Here is a 13,496-nt window from a genome sequence, read left to right on the forward strand (position 1 = left end):
ATGTTTTCTCACATTTGGCTGGTAGTCCTTCATTCTTATAAAAAGCAATTGGAAAAAGCTTGCCAAATGGAAAGACCTTTGGGTTTTCATGTTCCACAATACTTGATGATGAAAATAAAAAGTTGTAAAATTTGTAATTCTTTTCCATGACATTTTCTAGCTTAAGCTACACCTCTTACCCACAAAGGCAGATATCATAATCATTATAGCAGCGAATGTTTTTGATACTTGTCTAGAAAGGAAATAGAACATGGTAGCAATGGAGAAGCACATGCTACTTGACCGTGTGGAGCAGTATCCTGTTGCCACCACATGCAAATTTAGAGAAGATTCTATTTCTTCAGAAAAAAAATTCAGAGATAGTTTTTCAATGGAAAACTGGATAATATTAAAGAAAGAGGAAACTTCTCTTCCACCTTCCAGGAATATAATTAAAGAAAAATTGCTTAGCATAGAGGGCAATTCAAAAACCCCATGAACCCCATTCTTAGCATGGCAATAAATAAAGCTCTGGACAACCACGCCCCTCCTGACCCTTCTCTTTAGTCATAGCCAACAACTCACAGTTTTCTAAAAAATTCTGTCATATCTGCTCTTTCATTTCTTGCCGCAGATTGTCCCTTGGCCCAGAAAGCATTCTCTTCCTTGTACTCTGCCACCCTCGTCCCAGAACATTTCACACATTCCTCTGCCATTGTTCCATCATCATTGCTTGTTGCTGTGATTGTCTCTTTGGAGGGAGATATTTCCCTCAGGGTCAGACTCCTATTTCATCTTGCGCCAGGGTCATGAAAGGACAACTGCAACTTCAGGGTTTCTATCAAGAATGGAAGGAATAAGGTTTTCCAGGTTAGAAGCCCATGGTTACAAAGGCAGGTGGAAATTGAGCAGGGACTTGGAAGTGAGAATGTGCATGACTTAGTTTCAGGAACTGGAGGCTGAAGGTAAGGGAACTCTCACATACAAAAATAAGTATATGTTGAAGCCTTGAAAAAAATTCCTGCATTAGAATAATATATATTACTCCCCATTTTCTGGAGGGTTTATCATGTTAATTTATCATTTAGTCCATCTCAAACCCCAAAAATGGTGCTATGCTGTGCTTCTTATGTAATATTTGAAGAGAAAGTACATAAGACTTCAAGGGAATATGAAGATTTTTTTCTTTTTTTTTTTTTTAATATTATATTCATTTGAGAGAGAGAGCACGAGAGCAGAGAGCACAAGTGGGGGCAAGGGGCAGAGGGAGAGCGAGAAGCAGACTCCCCGCTGAGCAGGGAGCCCCGATGTGGGGCTTGATCCCAGGACCCTGGGATCATGACCTGAGCCGAAGGCAGAGGCTTAACCGACTGAGCCACCCATGTGCCCAAGGGAATGTGTATGTCTCTTAAATCAAAATAGAAATATTCTTAAATGAAACTAAGAGAGAGAAGGATTGGTTAAATAAACTACTATATAGCTATATAATGGTGTACTTACTATACAACAATGAAAATGATGCTGTAGGTCAACCTTTATTGATGTATTGTTAAGGGGGGAAAAGGTGTGTACATTTATATATAATAGTAACTTTAATGTTTTGTGAATATTGGCTTAAAATGTATATTCTACAAGTAAAAGGATATGCATGTATTCATGAAACAAGTCTTTAGGATAAACACCAAAATATTAGCAGAGGTCATTTCTTTATGGGGGATTGTGGAATTTAGATTTGTCCTTACATGTGGCTTTATATCTTAATTTGTTTTGTAATGTTTTGTAATCAGAGTATATACAATAAAGAGTTCAAGTAAAGAGAAATCAAAGATACTCTGTTGGGGCCTTATAATACATATAGTGGGTACTTGTTGGTTGCTATATTTTTAACATTTTTAAACTTACATAAAATTTGAAACTGTAATACAATGAACAATATACCTTTCATCTAGATTCAACCATTGCTGCAGATATGGTAACATTTTTCCCCTAAGCATCAGAGCATGTATCTCCTAAGAACTAGGATCTGCCCTTACATAATCACAACACTATTATCACAGTCTAGAAACATGTCATTATTATAATGCTATCATGTACTGTGCAGTCCATATTTAAATTTCCACAATTATCCTAATAAAGTTCTTTGTAACTTTTGAAAGAATTTTAGACATAAGATTCAAAGATCATATATTCCATCGGGTTACTGTGTCTCATTCTCTTTTAATCTTTAATCTTCCTTACTATTTTGTTTTTCTTGACATTGACATCTTTGAAGAATCTGGATCAGGTCTTGTAGGCAAGAATAATTGTATTGGCAAGAATATAGTGATTTTAGATACTCCAAGATGAGAGGAGTAAGAGACCTTAGTTTGTCTGGTCCCAGGAATTCAGCTTGATAGCTATCAAATCATTCTGAATACCTGTGAACTCAACCAGAGATCTAAGAAAAAAATAGCTGCAACTCTACAAATAGAAAAGCAACCACTTTCTGCAAGGTAGGAGGTGTGGAGAACTGAATCCAAGGCGATATATGGGAAGATAAACGGGGGGGTGGGGGGGAAGGAGCCCCTGTAAACCAGCACCAGAAAGTAATATAGCAATGGAGTGCAAAATCAGAACTTTTAAAAGTCTGTTCCGCTGAAGGACGTCCCTGCCTGAAAGGCACTCAGGTGGCAAAGCAGGGCAGAATCCTAGGTGGGACAATGTGGTCTCAGGATCCCTGGGGTCACAGGAAGACGAGGGTTGCCTGAGTGTAGCAGAGTTCCCAGGCATCGGAGAAGGGAAGCTGGCTGTGATCAGTGAACCCAGGAGTGGGCTCTCAGCTTGGGGTTGCCATAAACCTGGAACCACTGCTCGGTTGGGCGACCACTCTGAACAGGGGCCCAGCAAGCGGCAGAACCCCAGCGAGACCCCCCTACCTCCCCCGGGAAGAGCTGTGTGAATGCACACTGCAGGAGTTTGCAGGGTTTGGAGACTTCAAGTGTGGTCCCCTGCCTGAGACAGAAAACTCCATCACAGGCTGGGTGAGCACTGTGTAAGTTGAAGACCTGGGAGACTGGAGTGATTGCCTGCTTTTCCCTGAGGGCGCACTGAGTAGTGGGGGCCTTGAGCTTTCAAGTCTGGGGCTGGATATTGGTAGGTCGCCATTCTCATTCTCATCCTCTAAAGGGCATGGAAAGCCTTCAGGGAACAAAAGCCACATAGAGCAATCTGGAGCAGCTTACTTGGCCTGGCCCCTGGCAAGGGCAATGCAGTTCCACCCATGGTAAAGACACCTGAGAATTCAGTGCAACAGGCCCCTCCCCCAGAAGATCAGCAAGAACATCTAGCTAAGACCAGGTTTCTGATCACAGAGAACTGCAAACTCCAGTGCTAGGGAAAAATAGTATATAGAATTTATGGTTTTGTCCCCTATAATTCTTTAGTCTTTCAATTTTAATTTTTTTCCCTCTTTCCTTTTTCAACCAATTTCTTATATTATCAACTTTTAAAAAAATCTTTTTAAATTTTCATTTTTACACGTACATTCTATCCTTTCATTGTATTTAATTTTATTTTTATATTTATATAAGTTTTTCTTTCTTTACAATTTTGGGATGCAGTTTCTTTTAACAGATCAAAAAACACCCAGAATCTAGTGTCTTGCTCTGTTCTCTTCACCTGACTAATCATATTCTTTCTTTTCTTTTTCTTCTTCTTCCTTTTTTAAAAAGTCTTTTTAAATTTTCATCTTTACAGTTATAGTCTATCCTTTTATTGAATTTTATTTTATATATATATGTGTGTGTGCATGTGTGTGTGCGTGTTTCTTTCTTTACAATTTTGACAGACTAAAATACATACAGGATCCAGTGTATTCCGTTGTTCTGTTCACCCGCCTGTTTACATTGCTTCTTTTTTTTTTCTTTTAATTTTCAGTTTTACAGTTACATTCTATCCTTTCAATGTATTTAATTTTGTTTTTGTACATATATAAGTTTTTCTTTACAATTTTTGGATCTAGTCTTCTAACAAACAGACCAAAATACATAGAGGATCCAGTGTATTCCTCTGTTCTGTTCTCCTATCTGATTATATTCTCTCTCTTTTTTTTAATTAAAAAAATTTTTTTTTTGGTTTCGGGTCTCTTCTGATTTAGTATATATTTCTCTGGGGTCGTTGTTGCCATTTTAGTATTCTGTTCTTTTGTTCATCTATTCTTATCTGGACAGAGCAATAAGATGGAAGAACTCACCGCTAAAAAGAGAACAGGAGGCAGTACTTACTGCAGGGACCTAATCAGTATGGATATAAGTAAGAGGTCAGAGCTAGAGTTCAGAATAATGATTATAAAGATACTACCTGGGCTTGAAAAAAGCATAGAAGACACTAGAGAATACATTTCTGGAGAAATAAAATAACTAAAATCTAATCAAGTCAAAATAAAAAAGGCTATTGAGATGCAATAAAAAATGGAGGCTCTAACGAGGATAAATGAGACAGGAATTAGTGATATAGAAGACAAAACGATGGCGAATAAAGAAGCTGAGAAAAAGAGAGATAAACAACTACTAGATCATGAGGGGTGAATTTGAGAGATAAGTGATACCATAAAGTGAAACAATACTAGAATAACTGGGATCCCAGAAGAAGACGAAAGAGAGAGAGGCAGAAGGTATATTGGAGCAAACTGTAGCTGAGAACTTTCCTGATCTGGGGAAGGAAGCAGGCATTCAAGTCCAGGAGGCACAGAGAACCACCCTCAAGGTCAATAAAAATAGGTCAACACCTTGACATCTAATAGTGAAGCTTGCAAATTTCAGAGACAAAGAGAAAGTCCTAGCTCAGGACAACCTTAACCTCAATCTACAAGGGTAGAAACATTAGACTGGCAGCAGACCTATCCACAGAGACCTGGAAGGCCAGAAAGGACTGGCATGATATATTCAGGGTGCTAAATGAGAAAAAGATGCAGCCAAGGATACTTTATCGAGGAGGGATGTCATTCAAAACAGGAGGATAGGTAAAAATCCTCCAGGACAAACAGAAATCAGAAGAATTTGTGATCACTAAACCAGCCTGGCAAGAAATATTAATGGGGATCCTCTTAAGTGAAGAGAGAGCCCAAAAGTAACATAGACCAGAAAGGAACAAAGACAATACATAAAAACAGTGACTTTACAGAAAATACAATGGCACTAAATTTGTATTTGTCAGTAGTTACTCTGAATGTAGTTGGGCTAAATGCCCCAATCAAAAGACACAGGGTATCAGATTGAACAAATAAGCAAGACCCATCCATATGCTGTCTGCAAGAGATGCATTTTAGACCCAAAGACACCTCCACTTTGAAAGTGAGGGGATGGAGAACCATTTATCATGCTAATGGACATCAAAAGAATGCTGGGGTACCAATCCTTGTATCAGACAAATTAGATTTTACACCAAAGACTGTAATAAGAATTGAGGAAGGACACTAAATCATATTTTAAAGGGTCTGTCCAATAAGATCTAACAATTATAAATCTTTATGCTCCTAATATGGGAGCAGCTAATTATATAAACCAAATAATAACAAAATTAAAGAAACACATTGATAATATTACAGTAATAGTAGGGAAATTTAACACTCCACTTACTGCAATGAACAGATCATCTAAGCAGAAGATCAACAAGGAAAAAAGGGCTTTGAATGACACACTGGACCAGATGGACTTCACAGATATATTCAGAGCATTCCATCCTAAAGCAACAATACACATTCTCCTCAAATGCACATGGAACATTCTCCAGAATACATCACATACTAGGTCACAACTGGTACCAAAAGTTTGGAATCATTCTCTGTGTATTTTCAGGCCACAGTGCTTTGAAATTGAACTCAATCACAAGAGGAAATTTGGAAAGAACTCAAATACATGGAGGCTAAAGAGCATCCTATTAAAGAATGAATGGGTCAACCAGGAAATTAAAGAAGAGTTTTAAAAATTATGGAATTAAAAAAAATGGAAACAAAGGAAAATGGAAACACTGTTCAAAACCTTTGGGATGCAGCAGAGGTGGTCCTAAGAGGCAAGTATATAGCAATACAAGCCTTTCTCAAGAAACAGGAAAGGTCTGAAATATACAACCTAACCTTATACCTAAGGGAGCTGGAGAAAGAACAGCAAATAAGCCTAAACCCAGCAGCAGTAGAGAATTAATAAAGGTTAGAGCAGAAATCAATGAAATAAAAATCAGAAGAACAGTAGAACAGATCAATGAAACTGGGAGCTGGTTCTTTGAAAGAATTAATAAGATCGATAAACTCCTGGCCAGACTTATAAAGAGAAAAGAGAAAGGACCCAAATAAATAAAGTCATGAATGGAAGAGATCACAACCAACACCAAAGAAATACAATTATAAGAACATATTATGAGCAAATATATGCCAACAAATTAGGCAATCTGGAAGAAATGGATGAATTCTTAGAGATGTATTAACTACCAAAACGGAAACAGGAAGAAATAGAACACTTGAACAGATCCATAACCAGCAAGGAAATTGAAGCAGTGATCAAAAATCTTCCAACAAACAAGAGTCCAGGGCCAGATGGCTTCCCATGGGAATTCTACCAAACAATAGAAATGGAAGGAAGCTTCCAAACTCTTTCTATGAGACCAACATTTCCATGGTCCCAAAGCCAGACCAGGACTCCAGCAAAAAGGAGAATACAGACCAATATCCCTGATGAACATGGATGCAAAAATTGTCACCAAGATGCTAGCCAATAGGATCCAACAGTACATTAAAAGGATTATACACCACAACCAAGTGGGATTTATTTCTGGGCTTCAAGGGTGGTTCAACATCTGCAAATTAGTGTGATACACTTACATAAATAAAAGAACACTACATAAATAAAAGAAAGGACAAGAACCATATGATTATCTCAATCGATGGAGAAAAAGCATTTGACAAAGTACAGCATTCTTTCCTGATCAAAACTGTTCACAGTGTAGAGATAGAGGAAACATACCTCAGTATCATAAAAGCCATATATGAAAAGTGCACAGCAAATATCATTCTCAATAGGGAAAAATTGACAGCTTTTCCCCTAAGGTCAGGAATATGGCAGGGATGTCCACTGTCATCACTGTTGTTCAACATAGTACTGGAAGTGCTAGCCTCAGCAATCAGACAACAAAAAGAAATAAAAAGCATCTATCTGCATTAGCGAAGAAGAAGTCAAACTCTCACTCTTTGCAGATGACATGATACTGTATGTGGAAAACCCAAAAGTCTCTGCCTCCAAATTCCTAGAACTCATTTAGGAATTCAGCAAAGTGTCAGGATATAGAATCAATGCACAGAAATCAGCTGCATTTCTACACACTAACAATGAGCCAGAAGAAAGAGAATTTAAGGAGTTGCTCCCATTTACATTGCACCAAAACCCGCAAGATACCTAGGAATAAACCTATCCAAAGTGGCAAAGGATCTGTACTCAGAAAAATATAGAAAAATGACAGAAAATTGAGGGAGACACAATGAATTGGAAAAATGTTCCATGCTCATGGATTGGAAGAACAAATATTGTTAAAATGTCTAAGCTACCTAGTGCAATCTACACATTCAATGCAATCCCTATTAAAGTACCATCAATTGTTTTCACAGAGCTTGAGCAAGTAATCCTAAAATTTGTATGGAATCAGAAAAGACCCTGAATAGCCAAGGGAATGTTGAAAAAGATAACCAAAGCTTGTGGCATCACAATCCCAGACTTCAAGCTCTATTACAAAGGTGTAATCAGTAAGACTGTATGGTACTGGCACAAAAACAGACATCTAGATCAATGGAACAGAATAGCGAACCCAGAAATGGACTCTCAACTCTGTGGTCAATTAATCTTTGACAAAGCAAGAAAGAACATCCAATGGAAAAAAGATAGTCTCTTCAACAAATCGTGTTGGGAAAATTGGAAAACCACATACAGAAGAATGAAACTGGACCATTTTCCTTACAGCGTACACACAAAGAGACTCAAAATGGATGAACGACCTCAGTGTGAGATAGGAATCCATCAAAATCCTAGAGGAGAACACAGGCAGCAACCTCTGTGACCTCGGCCACAGCAACTTCTTGCTAGACAGGTCTCCAAAGGCAAGGGAAACAAAGACAAAAAATGAACTATTGGGACTTGATCAAGATTAAAACTTTTGCACAATAAAGGAAGCAGTTGACAAAACCAAAAGACAACTAACTGAATGGGAGGAGACACTTGCAAATGTCTTCCAGATAAAGGGCTAGTACTCAAAGAACAAGTAATCTGATCAAGAAATGGGCAGCAGATGCGAACAGACATTTCTGCAAAGAAGACATCCAAATGGCCAACAGACACATGAAAAAGTGCTCCAAATCACTCGACATCAGGGAAATACAGATCAAAACCCACAGTGAGATACCACCTCACACCTGTCAGAATGGCTAAAATTAACAAGTCAGGGAATGATAGGTGTTGGTGAGGATGTGGAGAAAGGGGAATCGTCCTGCACTGTTGGTGGGAATGCAAGCTGTGCAGCCACTCTGGAAAACAGTATGGCGGTTCCTCAAAAAGTTGAAAATAGAGCTACCATCTGACCCAACAATAGCACTACTAGTATCTACCCCGAAGATGCAAATGAAGTGATCTGTAGGGGCACCTGCACCCCAGCGTTTTATAGCAGCAAAGTCCAAAATAGCCAGACTGGAAAGAGCCCCGATGCCAATGGACAGATTAATGGATAAAGAAGATGTGGTATATGTGTACAATGGAATACTACTCAGGCATCAAAACAAATGAAATCTTGCCATTTGTAACGACGGGGATGAAACTAGAGGGTATTATGCTAAGCGAAATAAGTCAATCAGAGAAAGACCATTAATCATATCTCACTTGTGTGTGGAATTTAAGAAACAAGGCAGAGGAACATAGGGGAAGAGAGGAAGAAATAAAACAAGGTGAAATCAGAGAGGGAGATAAACCATAAGAGACTCTTAATCATAGGAAACAAACAGGGTTGTTGGAGGGGAGGGTGGTGGAGGGATGGGGCAACTGTGTGATTGGCATTAAGGAGGGCAGGTAATGTAATGAGCACCGGGTATTATATTAGTCTGATGAATCACTGACCTCTACCTCTGAAATTAATAATATTTTATATGTTAATTAATTTTATTTAAATAAAAAATAAAAATAATAAAAAATAAAGACACCCTCCCCTCCCCAAATAAAGAATATAGTGATATTAGTTTTGCATCATTTTGTTTTTGAAATTGGCAGTTGTAGAGCTTATAAGGAAATACATGGAGCCTTAATTTGAACCCTTCTGATGTGGTACAGGTAAAGATTTCTTCTAATAGAGAAAAGCTTTGTTTCTGCTTGGACATCCTTAGGGTCTTGCTGAAAAGGCTTTGTTTTAAATGAGAGCAGAAGGAGGAAATAGCAGTTCTGAGAATGTTGCACTTTTCGTTCACATGCATTATTAGCTCATAAACTCAGTTCCCTTGGGCTAAGATTACCTGACTTTATCTATGGTCTCAGGGGACAATGAGTGGAAGTGAATCTTTCCAAGCACCAGCTGTTTCACAGTCAAGCTGTATTTCTCCTCCCTCATTAATGTAAGGGGTAAATGCCTTCATTTCCTTTGTAGTTAGGCATAGAATAGCAAGTCCGGAACACAGTAAGAGAACAGTTAGCTTGCAGTGGAATAAAAAAAATCTTATTAAGTAACTTGTACCCATGAATTTTATGATTTAAATCATTGAAAATTATCAGTTGGATCCCATTTCGTCCAGAGGCTAAGCTTCTTGGTAATTGTTGGTCAGGCCCTTTTGGAAATAGCAGAATGTGTATTTCTCAAGCTGTGCTAGGCTATATACTTCAGTCGTGCTTTATTTCCAAAGAAAACCCCAAATTTCACTTAAAAAAAAAAGACCATAGATAGAGACTTTTGGAGATTGACACATTAAAGAAAATTTTTTCATAATAATGATAAAGGGGGGGCTCCTGGGTGGCTCAGTCAGTTAAGCATCTGCCTTTGGCCCAGGTCATGATCCCCGGGTCCTGGGATCGAGTCCCACATTGGGCTCCCTGCCTAGTGGGGAGGCTCCTTCTCCCTCTCCGTCTGCCCCTCCCTGCTGCTTATCTGCTCCCTCTCTTTCTCTCATGCTTTCTCTCTCTCTCTCAAATAAGTAAATCTAAAAAAAATAAAAAGGTAAAAGAATAGTATAGTGAACAGTGTTATACCCTTTACCTTGTCTGTAAGACAGCTGGTGTTATTGAAATTCTCGTTAATTATTTATAACTTCAGTTGGTCTTAAGTCTTCAGAATGGAACTGAATAACCATAGCACTACCTTAGATGAGTGAGATTTAGGGAATGGATTTAACATAAGCCTTTTGATGATTTTTACACATTGGCTGGCAGTCTTAAAATTGACCCTTGTCTGCTGTATTTGTCTGATATAGTTCTTGAAATATATGTTGGGTTGGTTTTTGTTTTTTTTTTTTAGATTTATTTATTTATTTTAGATTGAGAGAGTGCACATGTGACTGGGGGTAGGAACAGAGGGGAGGGAGAGAGAATCTCAAGCAGACTCCAAGCTGAGCACAGAGCCTGATATGGGGCTCCATCTCAGGACCCTGAGATCATGACCTGAGCTGAAACCGAGAGTTGGACACTCAACCCACTGTGCCATCCAGGTGCCCCTTGGAATACATGTTTATAAAGATTGATTATTATAGATTTTAAGAGGAACAGACTAGACTTTAAAACCAATTAATTAGTCTCTTTCTCTCTAAAAAAAAAGAAAAAAAAAAGGTCTCTCTTTCCCCAAATGCTTTATGGATATGTTTCCATAATTTCTTCCTTGACCAATTTAACAGCTTTTCAATGGACAGGATTTTTTTCTTTCCTTTCCTTTCCTTTCCTTTCCTTTCCTTTCCTTTCCTTTCCTTTCCTTTCCTTTCCTCTCCTTTCTTTTCTTTTCCTCTCCTTTCTTTTCCTTCCTTTTCTTTTCTTTTCTTTTTTCTTTTCCTCTCCTCTCCTCTCTTTTCTTTTCTTTCCTTTCTTTCCTTTCCTTTCCTTTCCTTTCCTTTCCTTTCCTTTCCTTTCCTTTCCTTTCCTTTCCTTTCCTTTCCTTTCCTTTCGATTCTTTTTTCCAGTGCTTTACATGAGTGGCTGGTACATTGGGAATAATTTTCTCAATAATGTAAACTGAAAATAAATATTTGCATGTAGTGTGCCAAATCTAATTCTTTTTCCCACCAGCCAAATCATGTCTTCTAGATTCTGACTCCTGTGTTGTAATGTCATTCACACATAGTCTTTTACTTTAGTCTTTTGCTACTGGTGTTTTATAAAGGCAGTAGCGTCTTTTTTTTTTTTTTTAAGATTTTATTTATTTATTTGTCAGAGAAAGAGAGAGTACAAGGAGGGGTAGTAGCATCAGCCAGAGGGAGAAGCAGGCTCTGCACTGAGCAAGGAGCCCTACACGGAACTTGATCCCAGTACCCTGGGATCGTGACCTGAGCTGAAGGCAGACGCTTAACTGACTGAGCCACCCAGGCATTCCGGCAGTAGCCTTTTGTTTTCATAAATTTCTTTATATCACAGAACTTGTGGGAGTATAGTAGGTAATTATAAGTATTTGTTTAATAGTTAATTATCCTATACTTTAGCAGTTGGGAAGCTTTACTTAGTATTACTTTTTCACATCTGCATTATAATAGTTAATAGGGATTAATAACAACCCTGAGACACTTCTAGTCATCCTGTGTTTTATTTTTTGATTAGTTGAAAGTTCCTGACATTCATAAAGTATATGAGAAAAATAGCTAATGTGGTATTTGATTAATGAAAGGCACACTGTTTGTACACCTGGTTGGATTGAAATAAACTCTGTTATACTAAGAATATATATTTTGTTTCTCACCCCTCACAATATTGTTCTTAGGCAATAGAGATTATGCCAAGGATGATCCTTTGGAGTTTAAGTCTCACCAGTGGTTTGGAGCATCTGTGAGATCAAAACAGGATAAAATTTTGGTAAGTCTTTTGGTTATTTCCTTGTAGGTGAGCTTAGCCAATTTATGTGGAAACATAGGAGATTTTATGTTTGAAAGCTGATAATAAAACTCTTGTGTTTGGGGAGCACAGTGCATGATGAGATAAGATAGCTTTGACCAAAGGCCATCCTATCTAAGGATCCCACCAATCCTGCCCTTCACAGACTTGAATTCTGCTACTTTCTGCCTTCATTCCTACCTTGTTCCTTTCTCCTGCCCCTGTGGGTACTTCCTGTCAGTATGTTTCTCTCCAGCCAGGTTTTGGACTAGTGGGCCTATCATTAATCAAACACACCAGTACCTCTTCTCTTTCACAATACAACAGCCTTCCCTTTACCTCTTCCCCACTGTTGTGCCTCATTACTTTGCTCCTCTTTTCAGCAACGTTTTGAAAGTGTTTTCTACAGTCACCATCTCTACTTTCTTCACATTTTCTTCCCAACTACTGCAGTCAGGCTCAGGTAGGCATGGCCAAAGTTACCCTTGGCTATTTGGTCACTGAAATCACTGGTACTTGTTCTTATGTTTCTTGTCCTGTCAGCACCATTCAGCAAGGTCAGTTAGCCCATTCTTTCTGAAATGCTTTTCTTCCCTTGGCTTCTGGAACATTGTATTTTCCTGGTTTTCTCCCATTTCCTTGCCTGCTCCTTGCAGTCTCCTCTTCTGCTCAGTCTCTAAATGTTGGGTTGTCCCTAGGCTGTGTTCTGGACCCCCATCTTCTCTATCTGTACCTTTTACCTGGCTGTTCCTATCCTGTCTCATGCCTGTAAATAAAATCATGTGTTATAATCCCCAAATCTATCTCTCTAGCTCTTAATTCTCCTTGGATTTTCAGAGTCATATTTCCAAACTAGCTATGTAGAATTTCCATTTGGATATCTCCTATATTACTCAAAATGAATGTGGCCAAAATAGAACTCTTATTACCTGCTATCAAAAAAGGAAAAAACACAGGGGCACTGGGTGGCTCAGTCGATTGGGCACCTGCCTTCGGCTCAGGTCATGGTCCTGGGGTCCTAAAATCGGGCTCTGCATCAGGCTTCCTGCTCAGCGGGGAGCCTGCTTCTCCCTCTGCCTCTCCCCCTGCTTGTGCTCTAAACAACACACACACACACACACACACACACACACACACACACACACACACAGATAACTGTTTTCATATAAAACTTCCCCAGCTTGTTTAGAGGCATGGCTCTCTACCCCATCCACCAGTAAGCCCTATCAGTTTTGCTTCCAGAATATATCCCACATCCATCAATAAATCATCAACTGCACTATTTCCACCTGGTATCAAGCCACCATCATTACCCGCTTGGGTTACTACAGTGGCTCTCCTCCTCTTTCTGCTTCCTCTCCTGCCGCATCTACAGTCCGTTCTCCATAGGAGGACCAGAGTGAATCAGAGCATGTCATCTGCTTGATTAAAACAGTCAGGTGGTTTTCCATCACTCTC

General features: G+C 38.8%; 1 protein-coding gene across 4 annotated transcripts in view; it reads left to right on the forward strand.

The window, feature by feature from the left end:
* Positions 1–13,496, forward strand: part of ITGAV (integrin subunit alpha V) — a 99,775-nt gene that overhangs the window by 29,329 nt on the left and 56,950 nt on the right. For all 4 annotated transcript variants that reach the window (XM_045806273.2, XM_045806275.2, XM_045806274.2 and 1 more), the window contains exon 3: positions 11,929–12,020. In XM_045806273.2, the coding sequence (XP_045662229.1) occupies positions 11,929–12,020 (92 nt within the window). The remainder of the gene's footprint in view (positions 1–11,928; positions 12,021–13,496) is intronic.

This window comes from Ursus americanus, chromosome 1, assembly GCF_024610735.1.
Source record: "Ursus americanus isolate L20-20 chromosome 1, mUrsAme1.1.p, whole genome shotgun sequence".
Taxonomy (NCBI): Eukaryota; Metazoa; Chordata; class Mammalia; order Carnivora; family Ursidae; genus Ursus; species Ursus americanus.